The 18,590-nt window shown below is 44.0% G+C and overlaps 3 protein-coding genes across 3 annotated transcripts; all 3 read right to left on the minus strand.

Moving 5' to 3' along the window:
* Positions 1 to 6,739: 6,739 nt before the first annotated feature.
* LOC119350871 lies at positions 6,740 to 8,764 on the minus strand. The gene has a single exon (XM_037618498.1). The coding sequence runs from the start codon at positions 8,762 to 8,764 to the stop codon at positions 6,740 to 6,742; it is 2,025 nt and encodes a 674-aa protein (XP_037474395.1).
* Positions 8,765 to 11,564: 2,800 nt separating this feature from the next.
* On the minus strand, positions 11,565 to 13,026 carry LOC119349550 (type-5 thionin-like). Its single transcript, XM_037617594.1, has 3 exons — positions 12,834 to 13,026; positions 11,896 to 11,973; positions 11,565 to 11,798 (listed from the first exon to the last, which is right to left on the minus strand). The coding sequence occupies exons 1-3, from the start codon at positions 12,982 to 12,984 to the stop codon at positions 11,692 to 11,694; spliced, it is 336 nt and encodes a 111-aa protein (XP_037473491.1). The 5' UTR covers positions 12,985 to 13,026; the 3' UTR covers positions 11,565 to 11,691.
* A 2,680-nt stretch (positions 13,027 to 15,706) lies between these two features.
* Positions 15,707 to 16,887, minus strand: LOC119349549 (type-5 thionin-like). Its single transcript, XM_037617593.1, has 3 exons — positions 16,543 to 16,887; positions 16,146 to 16,217; positions 15,707 to 16,047 (listed from the first exon to the last, which is right to left on the minus strand). The coding sequence occupies exons 1-3, from the start codon at positions 16,760 to 16,762 to the stop codon at positions 15,947 to 15,949; spliced, it is 393 nt and encodes a 130-aa protein (XP_037473490.1). The 5' UTR covers positions 16,763 to 16,887; the 3' UTR covers positions 15,707 to 15,946.
* Positions 16,888 to 18,590: the final 1,703 nt, after the last annotated feature.

Genomic DNA, 18,590 nt, shown 5'->3' on the forward strand with positions numbered 1-18,590 from the left:
CGCAGACTTGGGAGAAGATGTTCCCTGATGATGAGTTCCTTGCTCCCGACTGGATTCGCCATGAGCCCATCTGTCTCCGTGTCAAGACCAACTGGGCCAACACTACTACTCGTGCTGAGGCGTCTGCTGCTAGGGCTGCTATTGATGAGGAGGATGCTGGCGCTAGGGATGCTGCTGAGGGCCGTGCTGCTAGGCCTTCCCAGAGTTCCTCTATGCCTTCGTGGGCCAAGAAGCTGAAGGACAAGATGAAGACTCTCTTCTGTATGCAAGCCAAGGGGCAGTACAGGACTCACGTGGCGTCCAAGGAGAGTCGTCGCTGGGACAGGAAGATCTTGCAGCTCTATGGTGAGGATGTGTCTGGCGGGTCTGAGGAGCGCATCACTCCAGAGGCCGAGTGGATGGAGAAGCAAGGCTACAGGTGGACTGATTCTGAGGAGGACGTCGAGGAGTCCATCCCTGCTGCCGAGGAGTCCGCCAGAGAGGGTTGGGATGAGTTCCCTATTGCTTGAGCCATCGCCTGTGTGTAGGTGTCCTCTCTGCCTTTTTGGCGTCTCGATGCCAAAGGGGGAGAGAGTGTAGGGATTTGCGAGTCTTGTGTCGTGTTCGCGTTTGGTGTGTTTATTGCGTCCTCGTTTGAACCTCGTTTAGTTGCTTTCCCGTCATATGGTGTAAGACATATGCACTCTATCTATCTTAGCAAACTTGTGTTATTTCGTGCTATGTTGCTTAGATGGTATTCTTTGGGCCTTTGTCTCTAAAATATAGGGGGAGTGGTGATCCTAGTACGTGTACTATGCAGTCCAAAGCATTCATCCAGAGTACACACATCTAGGGGGAGCCCGTCTATATTTTGGAGAGGAGGGGTTTGCCCTTGCTTTATATTATTGTATCCTTGTGCAAATCCCGTATTGTCATCAATCCACCAAAAAGGGGGAGATTGTAACGACATATTTATCCCGTAAGTGTTTTGGTGATTGATGACGATACTTTTGCGGACTAATCGTTTGCATTGAGTTCCTCAGATGGTTCATCTCTAGGCTCGAGACGATTCGGTGCCCCTCGGAGACTATTGAAGACGGCGTCATCCTACGTTTCGTTTTGGTGGATTTGAGTCGTAGGAGAGCCGTACTATTAAGAGGGGGTCCGCGTCGGAAAGGTTTGGGCGGAATCAACACGTACACATGTCCCTCCTTTCCTTGCTTTTTGGAGCTTCCCTTCGTTATCTTGGTTGTGCGGAAATCTGACAACTACTGCTGTACTTGCGGTAGTACCGCAAGTGCACGCGGTAGTACCGCTGGGCGCCACGGTAGTACCGCTCCGCTGGAGCGGTAGTACCGCAGCTCCTAGGCCTTGTGCAGCTCCGGTACGGTAGTAGGCGCGGATGTAATTTTTTACATCCGCGCCAACACGGTAGTACCGCTCGTCCTGCGCGGTAGTACCGCGAGTGGTCATGGTAGTACAACTCTCTTGGAGCCGTAGTACCGTGCCCTCATATCCAGTACCGTTGCGTCACGGTAGTAGGAGCGGATGTAATTTTTTTACATCCGCGCCTTCACGGTAGTACCGCACCTCAGGCGCGGTAGTACCGCGTCGGGTTTTCGCACTGGTTCTGTTTCAGCGGAAGTTGGCACGGATGTAATTTATTTCATCCGCGCCCTTCCCAGGCCGTGACTCTCCTGCCTTGCGGTAGTACCGCAAGTGGGAACGGTAGTACCGCGCGAGCGGTAGTACTGCCCCTCAGTCAGGCTAGTTCCGGTCTGTGCTGCTGCCGCGGTAGTACCGTGGTCCGCCGCGGTAGTACCGCGCAGCCTCGCGGTAGTACCGCGCCTCTGGAGCGGTAGTACCGCGCGTCGCGGGCTGAACATGTAGATAACGGTTGGGTTTTTCCCACGACTATATAAGGGGCGTCTTCTACCTCTAGTTGCCTACCTCTTCACTCTCCAAGCTCCATTATTGCTCCAAGCTCCATTTTGGCCCGATCTTTCTTCCTAGCCAATCAAACTTGTTGATTTGCTCGGGATTAGGTGACAAGGGTCCGATCTACACTTCCACCACAAGATATTTGATTCCCCCCACTTATCCTTTGCGGATCTTGTTACTCTTGGGTGTTTGAGCATCCTAGACGGTTGAGGTCACCGTGGAGCCATATTCCATTGTGGTGAAGCTTCGTGGTGTTGTTGGGAGCCTCCAACTAAGTTGTGGAGATTGCCCCAACCTTGTTTGTAAAGGTTCGGTCGCCGCCTTCAAGGGCACCAATAGTGGAATCACGGCTCTTGCATTGTGCGAGGGCGTGAGGAGATTACGGTGGCCCTAGTGGCTTCTTGGGGAGCATTGTGCCTCCACACCGCTCTAACGGAGACGTACTTCCCCTCAAAAGGAAGGAACTTCGGTAACACATCCTCGTCTCCACCGGCTCCACTCTTGGTTATCTTATCCCTTTACTTGTGCAAGCTTAATCATGTTCCTATCTTTGCTTGCTCTTGTGCTTGTGTTGTTTGCATCATATAGGTTGTCCACCTAGTTGCACATCTAGACAACCTTTATTATTGCAAAGTTTAAATTGGTAAAGAAAAAGACTAAAAATTGTTAGTTGCCTATTCGCCCCCCCCCCCTCTAGTCAACTATATCGATCCTTTCATAGTGAGCTCCTCCATGCGCCGCACCCTCTCTTCATCCCCTTCTTGTTTCTGCTCGCGCAGTTCGCCGCCTCCCGCCCGACCCGCAGTGCATCTGCCCCTGCCTCCCTTGCAACCCCATCGGACGACCACCTCCGCCACTTGCCTCAAGACGGCCGCCGTCCCACACGACCATAGCCCGGTTTGCCAACCACCATGGGCGCCTGCGCTGGCGACCCTGCTTGCAGCCTCCCATGGTGCCCCTCGCTGGAGGGCAACGACGAGCTCACAGGGCGTGATGCTTCTCGTCCTTGTCTAGGAGCGACGACGTCCGCGCCATGGACTGGCAGCAGAGGTCGGGCAGTCGAGGCCACTCGGATCTGGGCGGCGCACACATTGGTCGGGTAGGAGAAGGGCACGACGGCTCAAGGCATCTGGCTCATCGCGTAGGAGGAGGGAGTGCCGCGGTAAAAAGCTCGTTGGCAGAGGGACGACACCTCGCTGGAGGTCCTGGCCAGCATCGTCGACGACGCATGGCGCGGAGGAGGAGATGAGGAAAGGCGGGGCCAGCGGTGGGCTTTCGGCCGCGGCGGCGGGAGCCGATGGGTGCGGCGCGGTTGGGTGCAAGGGGAGGCGGTTGTGCCTCCCCCTATTGGATCGAGAGGCTGTTTGGTTGCTACCCTAACCGATGTGCCTGAGATTATTCCCTGCCTGACAGTATTGCCTGGCCAGGCACACATTTTATTCTAGGTTGTGTTTGATTGTCATCATGAAACTGTGCCTATGTGCATAGAAACTGCAGGCAGTGTTTGGTGAGGGGAAGGGAAAAGTCAAAGCGCGGTGGAATGAGAGAGATTTTGCTCAGGCAAGAGGGATGGAATCTTTAACAATCTCAAGCATCCAATTTCCTAGGCCTGACTCAGGCACCTTGGCACAGGCAGAGATCTCAGGCTAAAAATCTCAGGGTGGCAACCAAACAAACATCAGGCTAGTCACAGGTCAGGCAACATTGCCCAGGGCAGCAACCAAACAGCCCTCGAGAGCAGGGGATCGGGAGCAGGGCATTATATTTTTGGATCCAGGAGTGTGTATGTAATTATTTTGCCAAGTCAGCTCCTTACAAATTGGCCCTACCTGTCAGAAAGTGATTAAACTGGACAAATCACCCAATAAGTGCTTTCTGCAACAAGTTTAGGGTCAAATCACCCGATCAGTGCTTTCTGCAACAAGTTTAGTGCGAATGCAGTGCTTTTTGCAATAGATTACCGATTTGGTGATTTTCTGCAAACCTAACTGTAAATGTGGTGGTCCTTTTGCTTTTAACTCTGTGATGGCCAAAGCAAGCATGCAAGTTAACAACTACTCACTCCGTCTATTAATATAAAAGCGTTTTTGACACTAGTGAGCTGCAGGGGAATCAGGCACAACACCACTAACCAAGACGCCCGAGCCTGCCTGGCTGGTTGCATCTTGTGCGGCGAATCACATGATCGGCGACGAGAGCGAGCTGACAAATTGCACACCCGCGCCGGCCGATCTCGCCGTCCAGGTTCCCAACATGGGGTCTAGGCGAGTCCGCAGCATGGGGTGGCTGAGAACGGCGACCATGTCTCTCCAGAATGTGTACTACGTCCCTGGGATCGACAAGAACCTGGTCTCCAGCAGCCAGCTCGCCAATCTTGGCTACACCATCACCCTCGGTCCTTGGGAGTGCCGCGTCACCAAGAACGATCAGGGCCACACCCTTGTGGGGAAGGCTCATTTCACCGATGATTACCTGTTCGAGCTGGACTTCCTCAGGGTTCCTCCCTCCACCGGCTGATGGTGCCCTGCCTGCCATCTATCGACTGTGTGGTTGTCACTGCCTACATCATAGAGCTTGGAGAGTAATGATGAATGCATACATGCCGCAGTCTTGTTGTAATAATTACATACAAGGTGGATGATTATGTCGTGAGATTGGAGTGTTTTTAGATAATTACTGTGACTTTCAGTACTCTACATTCATTATACCCAGAACATGCCAATCGATCTACTCCTATATTGAATCCATGAGTGGCATGTTCTGTTACATGTTCAGTCTGTCATGGCAAGAGGTTGTGTCTACTGATCATACTTTCCTTTTGCTGTTGGTTTGCTGCATGGTTGCCGCTGCCTATACAGTAATTAGTCTGGGACTCTGGGTTTGAATCTTTTCATGGTTTCTAGCTTCTCTTGCGAATTCAATAATTTAACCTTCATTTTGCAAAACTGTTCCATGCTGCTTGAATCTCGTTCAGACAGGTTGTTAACATTGGAACTGCTGGGTCTCGCTTAAGAATGAAATGTAGTAGTTGGATTGGCAAGAACTTCCTCTGTTCATTCCAAACAGTATTACTCCCTTCTATTCCTTTTATGCTTTTTATTAATCATGAGACATGTAAACCGTCATTCATTTGGATCCGTTACTGTATTATCTTACGAAGGGCCGTAGGCCGATCTGTTACCATATTATATTTCAGTGTGTTTAACATTCTACCGCTGTCGATTTGTAATCATATCTAATTTTCAGTCGGGTGTCTTCATCGTTCTCTTAGTTAGGCACCCTGAATTGTTTGCCTGTTTTACCATTGCTACTACGCTGTTGTTGTTTATGCATCCATCCTCGGCCACACTCGCCTACAGCTCTACTACAAGATGTTGAGATCACTACCAGTGAATGCTTCTTGTAGATGAAGATATCAGACATGCCATTTGATTTTGATAGTAATTGCAGACGACCAACACAAACACAAAGGAAACATATATTTCTCCACAATTCCGTTATGGTGATCAGACTTAAATAGTCACAGTTCAGTTCGACCAAAAATACTCCCTCTGTTTCTACATATAAGCCTTTCAATGCGGACTACATACGGATGGAGTAGGAAATAAGCTCCCGGATCTACAATACAAGCAAAAAATGAAAAACGCCAAGTCTTTGACTTGTAAGTGCCAATCCTTCTGCTGCTGCTACCACCCCCAGCAGCCCTTGTTGGCAATACTTTTGCCCTTGTTGGCTTACGGGGACTAGGACATTGTCCCAGGAAACAATTTCTTTGTCTCCCACAGGGTCCAAGTGATTGCAGCAAATACCAACTTCCATACTGTCACACAAACTGTGACAGATTATATGTAACAGCTTTGAAACCGACCAAACTGTGAATAATAGACACTTCTCTCTCATTAGAGAAAGAGAGATACATGAGCACAATTGCACAAATACGACCAAATTGGATGAGACAGAATACATGAATACAAACTGAGACCGCCAAAAGCAGAGTACAACTTCCGGTACGGCTGTTCTTGTATTCAGAGTCTATTATATTGTACTCACATACATAAATACATGAAAAGTGCTATTATTGTACTCAAAGGCAGGCTGTAATAATTTACCATTCAGCAACAGTCTTCATCCCTTTTTTGTTAGTGACTGCAAGAAAGTGCAATCACAATGAAGAAACTGTGTGGTCTTGTAGATCAAGTCACAGACTAGTGAATGGTTCTTATAGATAAGGTTCAGACATAGCACACACTAATAATGCAAATCAAGGATAGCAGGGAAATGACGACCAATTAAACGAGAGATAAAGGAGCACAACTACTAATCCAGAGATACATGAGTACAAAACAGAGACTGAAGGAGAGTACAGATTAGCTAGTGAGATAAAAAAGCATCATAACAAAGTTTATTGCAGAGGAATATGCATGGTAGTTTTCAAAGGAGAAGTGTCTTGAGATGCTTTTTGAGGACACTCTTTTCTGTATGTTCCGTGATGATCCATACGAGGGTCGTGAGCTCGCCACCATAGCTGAGCTGCTTGGCATGAGAATCCCTGCTGCACCGGAGGGACGCAAACATGAGCAGACGCACCCACGCATCCAGGATGAACTCCAACATGCCTTCTGTGCCCCCAGGAAGTTCATTCGCCAAACCTGGAATCCAGTGTGCATGTCCTTTCAACATATGTTCCTCTGCTTTCATAATCATTCTTTCACCATACTTGGGCCGTGGACTTAGCAGCTTCCCAGCAAGTTGAGTTCCTGCCAAGATGCAAATACTAGCTGTGCGCTCGAGATGATTAGTAGTACTAACTACAAGGCTTCTAAGATGATCCTTGTGGTCCAGCATCCCACATGGAAAGCTTCTCTTTCCCTGTATAACCACTGGAACTAGATTCCCTGGCCAGCATCTTAAGCAAACTGAGGGTTGTTTTGTACATGGTGTGGAACTTACGGCCTGGTAGCATGTTGTGGTTTGCAGTGGCGAGGAACATCATGTAATCTGACAACTCCTTGATCCCCTTCACATGTTCCTCGAGCACTCCTCCGATGATCTTCGGGCTGCACAAGAGGAAGATGTCTGTGGCAATGTGCCAGATAAGAATAACCTCTTGAAATTCAGGAGGAAAGGACATGTCTTCGTCTGACTGGTCAATAGTGCGAGCAGCTTTCTCGTCCATGTCAGGCCGTGCCCCATCATAGTTGGAACCGGTGTGGGCATGCCTCCGTGGATAAACTCGCTCATAAGCTTCAGGAAGGGCTCGATCATACCTCCGGTGATCAGTCTGTTGCTCATACAGTTCAGGCAGGGCTTGACCGTACATGAAATTGGCGTGACCAAGGCTCCAGTGATCAACTTGCTCGGAGGGAATGGGCATTGACTGTGCAGCTTGCACATTTTGTTCCAGATCAACAGGAGTGAGTCTCATACCGACAGGGTCCTTCTGACTGGGGTCAGGCAGCCCAGGAGGATCATCTTCCATATTGTCGACAAACTGCACTGCAGGAGCAAAGAACTGTGTGCATACGTGTTTTAACTTCAGCTCCCTGACATAGTCTGGACTCCTAAGGCCGCTCGGCTGATCTTCCCATCCAATCTTCTTCAGCAGTCCAAATCTGCTGTATAGGGTGTCCCAGCCACGAGTGCACTCAGACAACATGTTGCGCCCCTGGAACTTGCCCTGCCACCTCCTGTAGCTTTTCGGTTCCTTTGCACATTCACATGTCCCCAACCACATGGAGAGCCGGGAAAGACCCAGAGGCACGACAAACCGGCGGAGATTCTCCCATCTCTCCAGGCACCAAAATTCATGCTTCAACCAATTGTTTTGCATATGTTTGAAGTATGAATGTGTCCAGGCTGACGTTAGTGCAATGAGCAAGCATCTCACGTCAAGGAGGAAGGTCGTCACCAACAATACATAACTGATAACTGTATCTTCCGTCTTCAAGGAGTTCTTCAAGCCCTCTTTGCACTGGAGGCCAAACAGCAGGAGCGCGATGGCGGTAAGGAATGGCGAGGCCAGACGCCAGGTGTGGACTACGGCTGCCTTGGTGTAGAGGATGTCATACATAAGGGAGAGTTCCATCTCCACCACCTTGCACATACTCTCCCATCTACCAGAGAACATGCTTATGCCGGTTTTATGATGACGCAGGTCCACCGGATAATCGGAAAAGGCACCCTTGCAAATATCGAACAGGTCGTGAGCAACCAGCAGGGCTTTCTCATCTTCTAGCACCTGCTCCCTGCCTCCACCATAATCATCACCAAAGCTACTTGGGTGCTGCCGCTGTCGCTGCTGCTTGAATGACCTCCAGATGTAGCCCAAGTCGGCTCGCCATAGCGCCACCCCACTCTCTATATACTTGAAAATGCCCAAGAACAACATGATGCAGGAGGCCCAGCGCAACAATCCGGTACTATAGTCCGCAAGTATATACCTGCACATAAGGTAGATGGATCCCAAGGTTTGAAAGGGAACAACTATCGTTAGGCGCGCCGAGAGCCCACTGTCCCCCATGCTGTAGGCGCTGATGTTATCAGGGCGAGCGTTGTGTAGCAAGAGGAACGGCACCCAGAAGGCGAAGATCATCTTCTTGCGCGGCGAGGTTTCGATGTACAGGTTGCCCATGATATATGCTGGGGCCCAGTCGGTCAGCTGGTATGCCACCCACACCAACCCTCTCCTCAAACTTCTGCTTTTGCGCCGGCGGATGTCGGCGAAGACGACAAGGATAAGATGTGACGCTAAGCTGAGAAGCGCCACTGTCCGGTACATCCAGTTGCTCCACCCATCGACCGCCTGCTCTATCCATGGTCCCGCAAAAAAGCATGTACTAGCCATTAAGTGCTCCTGTCCTGCATGCACCGAAATTCAGATTAGCTATACTATATCAGTTTTTTTTTTCAACATGAGGATAACCCCCGGCCTCTGGATTGACCGATGCACATAGCCATACACTATAACTAGATCACATATATGTGTAAAACATCTACTAGTAGTAGTATGTAGTCTAGCTAGCTGTTACTGTTATCGAGATGTTGCATCCATGCTAGAGAGAGGATAATAAGGAACAAAAAACAAGGATCAAGTACATACGTACCGGCACGCACCAGCTAGCTAGGCAGATCAATGCTTCGACCTTCCAGTGGAGACCTGAGACAAGTGTTGCTCTCGAGTCCTGTCTCTAGAGATGGGACTGGCATATGAGCAGTCCTAAGTTGATCCACTAATAGCTTTACCTGTAGAGAGCTAGTTAGGTTCAGTATTGTGTTTAAACTTTGTACTGACCTGTTAAACTATAGCTATTGTGCATCAATATTCGCTTGAAGTCCTAAGAAAACACAAGGTTGTCAGGGACGGTTTTCTTTGGCTGGGGTTGTTGTCGATCTGAATTGAGGATGTCAGTGATTGGCAGATCCAGTCTGCAAAATTTGTCCTACTTACTAGGACAGCTGATCAACATTGTTCATAGCTCCACTTCCTAGTCTACACACTAGCTAGCAGCCAGAAACAAAAACTAATGACAGTGGTAACCAACAATCACCGAGGAAACCGGCAGAGTCACATGCTTACACATGCACTGAACTTTTTTTTTTTGGATCAAAGAAGGACACATGCACTGAACTGAAGCTCAAGATGATAAGTACTGTATATCTGACTGGCTATCTAGTACTAGAAGGGATTGCTTATTTGTGCTAGAACAACAGAGAAAATTGCTTATTTGTGCCTCACAAACGCTCTTGGGAATCCTACTCAGGCATATATATTTTTTCCATTAGTGTCAAATATGCAAAAACAATGTACTCCTAAAGTCTGGCTACTAATCGTCCTCGTGCGAGGAAACAGAGAAATTGAGAGAGCGCTCACCGAAATCAGTGGAGTGGCGCTTCGACATATACAGGAACTCGGCATACTCCTGCTCCCGGCCATGCAGGAGACCGCGGCACACGAAATCTTGAACAATGCAATGGAGAAGGGCGCAAAATGCAAGGCCATACCGCTGCCTTGCGGTCCTCCTCGCGGCCACCGGCCAGCCGCTTCAGGTCAGGGACCGAGCGCGGAAGGGCGCCGCCGCCTCCTCGATTCCCTTCTCGGTGGTCGGCTCGGCGCACGCGGCAGAGGGTGGTGTCCTCCTTGGCCTCCCCTACAGGATCCGGTGCCGCCGTACAGGGGAGGTGGGCGAGATTTTTCTTTCTTTAGGATCTGGAGGCGGGCGCGAGTATGACTTGCTTGTAGCGAGACAGAAGCGGACGATAATCGGCCGGCCCGCTGGTGATCCACAACCTCAAGACATATACTCCCTCTGTAAACTAATATAAAACGTGTATAAATGCTCTTATATTAGTTTACGGAGGGAGTACTCCATACCAATGTAGTAGATCCGGAGGGAGTATATGACACGATGTTAAACGTGTATATTTTTTTATGATTTATATAAAAAATGTATAAAACAAAATATATATTTTGAAAAAGTTTGTGCAGTGTTAAAAAAATGTTCGTGCAACTTTTGAAAAATGGTGATAGCATTTGAAAAAAATGTTTCAACACGTAATTGAAAAAATGCTTAATACTCCGTAAAGAAATATAAAAGCGTTTAGATCACTACTAATATTCCTTTACAGAGGGAGTACATATGAGAACAACAATGTTCAAAAACACGTGTTTAAAAGAATGTTCATCATGTACTTGAAAAATGTTAAACATATACTCTATATCTAGGAACGGAGGGAGTATAAAATAAATGTTCAAAAACTATACACCCTATATCTAGGAACGGAGGGAGTATAAAATAAATGTTTCAGCTGTATACGAAAAATGTACAATGCGTCTCGCACAAAGTAGACATCAAAACATGTATTTAAAAAAATGATAATTATCATCTTTACAAATTTTAATCATCTATTTAAAAAAATTTAAACGTGTATAATTTATTTTCTTGATGTATAAAAAATTTAGATCTCAAAATATGCACATTTAAAATAATGTTAATCATGTATTTAAAAAATTGTTAAACTCATAGAACATCTTTTTCCTCCAACTATTCTAATTTATACAAGCTTTTGGATAAATATATATCAATAGTGTTCGCCCGTTTAAGCGCGAGTGTTGCGCCTAGTTATGGGCTAATGGTAGATGGAGACATGGTGCAAATAGGGAGGATTGTTAAACACATGCATCTGCCTAGGACAGTTACTTCTATGCATCGAACATGACCTTGTATATCATGCAAAAAAAGAGCATGTCCTTGAATATTGCAGAAAATGGGCGGTTTCATCTGAAGTAGTAGCCCATACTTGTTTGAGCGATACCATAAATATCAACGGAATATTTTTTCTCTCTCTTCGAAAAGGAGGTCAAAACCCCCGGCATATCAACAGAATACTACAGAGAAGTGTTCACTGAAAATGCGGAAAACAAGATCCGTTTCATGGTTTACATCGCATACATCAAACAACTTGAGGTCAAGCCTAAAATAAATAAATTAAAGACCAAAGAATATTACATGAGGCATATGCTCATAGAGTTTATATCCATAGGCAAATGATACAACATATATTATTATATCTCAATCATGGCAGTACATCAAGCAGGCAGCAACATGGCATCCACCATGATATTTTTTACTGTAGGAACGAAAGAAAATACACACAAGCACATAAACAAACCGACACACTTGTTTGGATACTCTCAATGGGATCCAGTTTTATTGAACACGAAGGCGGGACATAACTTTGGCTTGTGAAATTTCAGACCATGCATATGCATTATTAGTCATCAAGATCAAGGGATGCCAGTAGAGCATCCCCCTTACATAAACTATCACAAGCATCACCGCAGAGTTTCACAAAGAGTTTCATCTCTTCACTGTTGGTAGCTGGTGCCAAAAAAGCATAGTATGCGTCAATTACTAACTTTTCAATTAGTTTCCACATACAAAATGAATATAAATATATTCAGATGGATTTATTTACCTATGTTGACCATGACCTTGTTGTCACACACGGAAGACCTACATTCTAAGCTGCAATTCTCAATGGTGTTTAGTTCATCTGCCAAAACGAAATAGATCTGTATTAGCTATTTACACAACTACTTTTTGGGATCATGGAAACATTATTCATGTCAAATATGATCATACAAATATCATCTAAACAAATTAATAATAGTTTATATTATGTTAGTAGGTAAACTTGGGAAAATACTCTTTTAGCATCAATGTCTACTTCAAAAAGGAGATAGTATATACTTCCTTGGTCCCAGTGGGACTGAGAGAGTAGCATATACTCTCGTATTAATTGTCGCTCAACGAATGTATTTAGACGTATTTTAGTGCTAGATAGATCAGATTGAGTGTTATTAGTATATGAGACAGGAGGGAGTATAAACTAAAAGTAGTAGTGAGTTATGCGAAAGTGCTATTGTGAGCTCGAGCTCACAGGCACCCTTTGCTACAGTACAAACAAAAAATATATTTAAAAAGTTCAAAAAAATCTGAATTTTTTTGGCAATAAACATTGATATAATTTTCACATGCGTACAAATTTTCATGACAAAATGACATTCATGCAGGTCTCAGCAAAAAAAAAACAAAATCGATGCTCCAAAATGCTTCCAAAAACAGTTTTTTTGGAGCATGATTTTGTTTTTTTGCTGACACCTCCACAAATGTCATTTCATCACGAAAATTGGCACGCATGTAGAAAAAATATCAAAGTTTCTTGACAAAAAAGTTCAGATTTTTTTGAATTTTTTTACTATTTTTTCGGATTTTACTGTTCATCCGGGATCACTGGTGCCCGGGATCAATTCCTCCGCGTCCTGAGTTATGTGTCTTTACGGGAGCTGCGTACAAAGGCCAAATCAGCAGGGAGGTAACAGCCACAGAAGTTTGGGCACTAAAACACTGTACTAGGACCCAGAAGGCAAGAATGGTAGCAGGCCACTTTGAAGATGCTCCCGCCGCAATCCACGCCCTCTACTTGCTGCACCTGCTTGAGGACCAGCCCCAGCACGAGCAAACACACGATCGCACTCTCCAGGCCCCTCTTGCTTCCTCCCATGGCTCTCCTGCAGAAGGCACGAGTAATAATGGGGGCTTTGGTTCAAGGGCTTCTGAGACTAGATTAATTTGGATGGCTACTAGTATCGATTTTTTATACTAGGAGATGATGGTCGTGGGAGTGTGTACATGAGTACTGGTTGTTGCACGTGAAACCAAAGCAGAACGGGATAGTTTCTTCTTCCAGACGGGATAAAAAGTTGGATCGACGGCGCGCGCGGACAAAGTTGTGACCTGGGCGCACCTATCCAGTAGGGATGTTACGTGCACGCCGGCGCGTTTTTTTACTACATTCTAGTATTTCCTTCATTTTAAATATAAGTTTTTTTAGAGATTTCAACATAAATTACATGCGAAGCAAAATAAGTCTATACTATAAAATACGTTCATATACATTTATAATTTTATATATAACTCATATTGAAATCTCTAAAAAGATCAGGCTGTATTTGGCAGCTCAGCATTTTTGAAGTTTTCCAAGGATAACATGGTTTTGAAAAAAAAAACATTGGTTTTAAATATGTTGGATTATAGATGGGCTTATGCATATACAAGACAATAATCCCTGGCTAATCTCTAAGGCTCATTTAGATGCATGGCAAATGATGGTAAGTTTAGTACCATACTGCTAGTAGAGTGAGAGTGAGACCCCTTTAGAAGGGACGCTCTACCACATGTCATTGAAAGCTTGGGAAGAGGAGTTGTACATGCCCACTCCTCCTCCTCCGCAAGCCTCGCGTCGTCACGACGTGTGCGCGCCATGGGTTGCCGGAACGAGCCGAAGCTTATTTTTCCCAGTCAAAAATGATTAATTAATCGCAGATTAATTGACGAGCCGCTAAGTAGTGCCACTGTCCAAGACGTCAGATCGTGGGCTGCTCGCGGACTCGGTCATGGGCCAAGAACAAACAAAAAAAGAATTGGCTCAAATAAAAGAAGCATTGCGAATTAGTAGAATCAATGAAAAGAAGGATTTAGAACGTGAAAATGCTTCGGCTGAAAAGGCCGAATTAAGTAGTATATATTCTAAATTCATCAAATCCAAAGAGGCAAGCATTATTGAGAAAGGGCATCATGCTTGATTTTTCTGAAGTTAATGGAACTTACTTCCAGCCCTATAAGTTTCGTGCCATAGAAGTTGATGAGCTTCAAGGACAACAACAAGTAGCTGAACAAAGTTCGGTTGACAAAGATCTTCAAAGTAATTATGCAAACAATCAAGAAAAAGATGAAGACAAGGTGTTGGGGAGTCATCCAAAAGCGGAGCAAGATATTATTCAAGTCATGCAACCATTATGCTCTCCCAACCTATTTCAAGAGGTCTCTAGCAAGTAATGACCTATATTAAGATTTGGTCATAACTTTGTTGTTGATGCATCTATTAAAAAAGTCCTTATAAACAATCTTGAGAGACCAATGGAGAAGGGTAATTTATTTGTTAGCAATAAGATTGTTACAAAGCATATCGGTAACATGTTGTGCCATTTACAATGACCGATAGTGACTTATTATTGCAATCAAAGTTGTCCCGATTGGTTTATTTAAAAAAAATGAATGGATTTGCTTGTTTCATACTTGGCTTACATTTGGTCTCAAATGAGACATGTATGTTCTAACTATTTCGGTTTCAAAAAGATGAAGCCAAGTTTGAATTATGTTGAGAAACCCGATGGTAGTATAATTTCTTATTCAAAACATGTACAGAAAATTGTTTCTAATGTATAGGTAAAATATACAACATGTATGAAAAAAAAACATCAAAACATATATATGAAAAAAGGTTAAACGTGTATATATTTTATGATGTATATAAAAAATATAGATGGTGTATGAAAAATGTAGACATCAAAATATATTTTTTGAAAAAATTTGTGCAGTGTTAAAAAAATGTTTGTGCAACTTTAAAAAAATGGTGATAGCATTTGAAAAAAATGTTTCAACACGTAATTGAAAAACTGTTTAATACATATGCGAACAACAATGTTCAAAAACACATGTTTGAAAAAAATGTTAATCATGTATTTGAGAAATGTTAAACATATATAAAATAAATGTTTCAGATGTATACGAAAAATGTACAATGTGTCTGGCACAAAGTAGATATCAAAACATGTATTTGAAAAAATGTTAATCATGTATTAAAAAATTAAACTTCTATAATTTATTCTCTTGATGTATACAGAAAGTATAGATATCAAAACTTGTATATTTAAAATAATGTTAATCATGTATTTAAAAAATTGTTAAACTCATAGAACATCTTTTTTCCCCAACAATTCTAATTTATACAAGCTTTTGGATAAATATTTATCAAAAGTGTTCGCCTGTTTAAGCGCAAGCGACTAGTTATTGGCTAATGGTAGATGGAGACATGGTGAAAATACGGAAGACTGCTAGACACATGCATCTGACTAGGGACTAGGGCAGTTACTTCTATGCATCGAACATGTCCTTGAATATTGCAGAAAATGGGCGGTTCCATCTGAAGTAGTAGCCTGGACTTGTTTGGTCGATGCCATAAATATCAACTAAATATTTTCCTCTTCGAAAAGGAGGTAACCCTCTGCGTATCAACAGAATACTGCAGAGAAGTGTTCACTGAAAATGCGGAAAACAAGATACATTTCATGGTTTACATCACAGACATCAAACAACTTGAGGTCAAGCCTAAAATAAATAATTCAAAGATCAAAGAATATTACGTGAGGCATATGCTCATAGAGTTTATATCCATAAATGACACAACATATATTATTATATCTCAATCATGGCAGTACATGAAGCAGGCATCAACATGGCATCCACCATGATATCTTTTATTGGAGCAACGAAAGAAAATACACACAAGCACATAAACAAACTGACACGCTGGTTTGGATACTCTCGATGGGATCCTGCTTTATTGAACTCGATGGTGAGACATAACTTTGGCCTGTGAAATCTCAGACCAAGCATATGCATTATTAGTCATCAAGGGATGCCAAGAGAGTATCTCCCTTACAGAAACTGTCACAAGCATCATCGCAGCGTTTCACATAGAGCTTCATCTCTTCAGTGTTGTCAGCTGGTGCCAAAACAGGATAGTATGCGTCAAGAACTAACTTTTCAATTAGTTTACATGTACAAATGAAACATAAATATACTCAGATGGATTCTATTTACCTGTGCTGATCACGTTGTCACACACAGAAGACCTGCATCCCAAGCTGCAATACTCAATGGCGTTTGGTTCATCTGCCAAAACGAAGTAGATCTGAGATAAACAATTCCTCGGTTACAATATGTCGATGTTTTGTGTATTGGGATGGCCTCTATCATTCATTCTCTATTAGCTATTTTCACAATAATTTTTGGTAGATGTTTTTTAGCATTATGAAAAATCATTCATGTCAAATCTTATCATACAAACATCAGCTAACAAATTCAGAACAGTTTATTACAGTATATTAATAGGTAAACTTGGAATTTTGTTAATTTGACATTACACATTTTTAGGATCACATCTACATTGAAAAGGAGAAATTATATAAATTAGAAGTAGCGAGTTGTCTGTCTTTACCGGAGCTGCGTAGAGAGGCCAAGCCCGCGGGGAGTCGACAAGCACAGAAGTCTGCGCACTGGAACACTGTACTAGGACCGAGAAGGCAAGAATTGAAGCAGGCCACTTTGAAGGGGTTTGCGCCGCAGTCCACGCCCTCTACTTGCACCTGCTCCAGGACCAGCCCCAGCACGAGTAGGCACACGATCGCACTCTCCAGACCCTTTTTGCCTCCTCCCATGGCTATGGCTGCCGGGCTCTCTTGCAGAAGGCACGAGTACTAATGGGGGCTTTTGGTTGAAGGACTGATGAGATTAGAGTGAGCTCGATGGGCTCCTGGTATCGATTTTTATACTAGGAGATGATGGCCGTGGGAGTGTCTAGATGAGTACTGGTTGTTGCACGTGAAAAACCAAAGCACACCGGGGCCATAGTTTCTTTTCTTCTCCCACACGGGGCAAAAAGTTGGATCGATGGCGCGCGGACAAAGTTGGCCGGAGCCGCCGACGACGACGGTGACGGTGTTGTGACCTGCACGAAGCTATCCAGTAGGATGTTACGTGCAAGCCGGCGAGTTTTTTTTTACTACATTTCTATAAAAATATACTCGTATATACAATGAAATGCGTTTTTGACGTGAGCTACACAAACAAAATAAAGTAATGTATTTTGGCACAAGCACATTTTGTTTAGATTTTCTTTTGAAACTTTAAAAATCCGATTTCACTCTAGCAGGTCCTATTTTGTCGCAGCATGCAACTATGGGGCGGGGTTTGGACAAAATACAAAAAAAAAATTCAAAAAATTCCATTTTTTTTGTGAGAAGCATTGACAAAAGTTCTAAGTGCTTGCAAAAATTCATCATGAAATCACATTCCTGTAAGGCGTGGCAAAAGAAAAACAAATTCAGTGCTCCAAAATGCTTTTGAAAGTAGCATTTTCAGAGTACCGATTTTGTTTTTTTTTGGCACGCCTTCTAGAAATGTGATTTCATGACGATTTTTTGCAAGCACTTAAAACTTTTGTCAATGTTCTCCCAAAAAATAATTGGATTTTTTTGAACTTTTTTTATTTAGTTTTGATTTTACTGTTCACCCGAGCTCATTTGAGCTCGGGTGCAGAAACTCTGCGTCCGGGAGTGTCGTATTATATGCCAACGAAATACCTTTTCTTTTTTGTTGGGAACGATACGTGCATGCCAGAAAGACATCTCTTTGCTGTACACATGTGCATGACTTTGAGGTTTGAGCTGGCGATGTATATCAAACAACGTGTGACCAATGTCACCTTGGTTTTTCATGTGCAAGATTTGTAGATTGCTGATCACGCTTGCCGCGGGAAGTTTTTCGTGTGTAGATACATGGCTCTATATGACATCTAAACTAGAGCTTTGTTTTTTCCCCTATACTACTCCTATCTTTAACTTTAAGAGAAAAATATACTTTTCATCTCTTAACTCTTGACAAAGTCTAGATTTAATCCTTTAACTTTAAAACCAGATTAGTTGCATTCTAAACTTTTAAAACCAGTAATACTATTTTTTACAAAGAACAATCCTACCTTGTTTACACGTCCACTGAATGCACCATTGTAAATTACTTTCATTTTTACAAGCAAGGCAGGAGCTCTATCGATTTCATTAAGAGAGAACTAATTCAGAGTTGACCGGTTTAAAAGAAAAACAAGGCTGAAAACCAACATGAACCAACACCGACACCAACACAAACATGCCACCACCACCTTACATGACCACAATCCGGAGCGATAGTAAGCAAGATTTTCGATGACGACTTCAAGAAGGAAAAACAATGCCCGAGAACGCCGTCCTCACCGGCATCAACCCCCATCAATCAATAAGCTTTCGCATGGACCCCTGCATGACCGCCCCGCCAAAAATTGGGATAGATCAATCCTAGCCATTAGGTTCCGATGCCACTCCTCGCCGACCAGTCACAGATTAGCGTGAAGAAGTACTCTTCGACAATATAGGAGGAGGACGCCCATGGGCACCGACATCACGGGCAACGACCCCCGACCAAGAACAAGGCTTTCGCCCAGAGTATTATGCC

This window comes from Triticum dicoccoides, chromosome 1B (assembly GCF_002162155.2).
Source record: "Triticum dicoccoides isolate Atlit2015 ecotype Zavitan chromosome 1B, WEW_v2.0, whole genome shotgun sequence".
NCBI classification, from domain to species: Eukaryota; Viridiplantae; Streptophyta; class Magnoliopsida; order Poales; family Poaceae; genus Triticum; species Triticum dicoccoides.

Bases quoted from the DNA above. Each gene is read 5' to 3' on its own strand.
- LOC119349549 (XM_037617593.1), bottom strand. From the start codon at position 16,762: ATGGGAGGAGGCAAAAAGGGTCTGGAGAGTGCGATCGTGTGCCTACTC. The intron at 16,218-16,542 runs GTAAAGACAGAC...TCGTTTTGGCAG, and splicing joins GGCCTCTCTACGCAGCTCCG to ATGAACCAAACGCCATTGAG. The intron at 16,048-16,145 runs GTAAATAGAATC...TTTTGGCACCAG, and splicing joins TGACAACGTGATCAGCACAG to CTGACAACACTGAAGAGATG.
- LOC119349550 (XM_037617594.1), bottom strand. From the start codon at position 12,984: ATGGGAGGAAGCAAGAGGGGCCTGGAGAGTGCGATCGTGTGTTTGCTC. The intron at 11,974-12,833 runs GTACAGTGTTTT...TCGTTTTGGCAG, and splicing joins TTCTTGCCTTCTGGGTCCTA to ATGAACTAAACACCATTGAG. The intron at 11,799-11,895 runs GTAAATAAATCC...TTTTGGCACCAG, and splicing joins CAAGGTCATGGTCAACATAG to CTACCAACAGTGAAGAGATG.
- LOC119350871 (XM_037618498.1), bottom strand. From the start codon at position 8,764: ATGGCTAGTACATGCTTTTTTGCGGGACCATGGATAGAGCAGGCGGTC.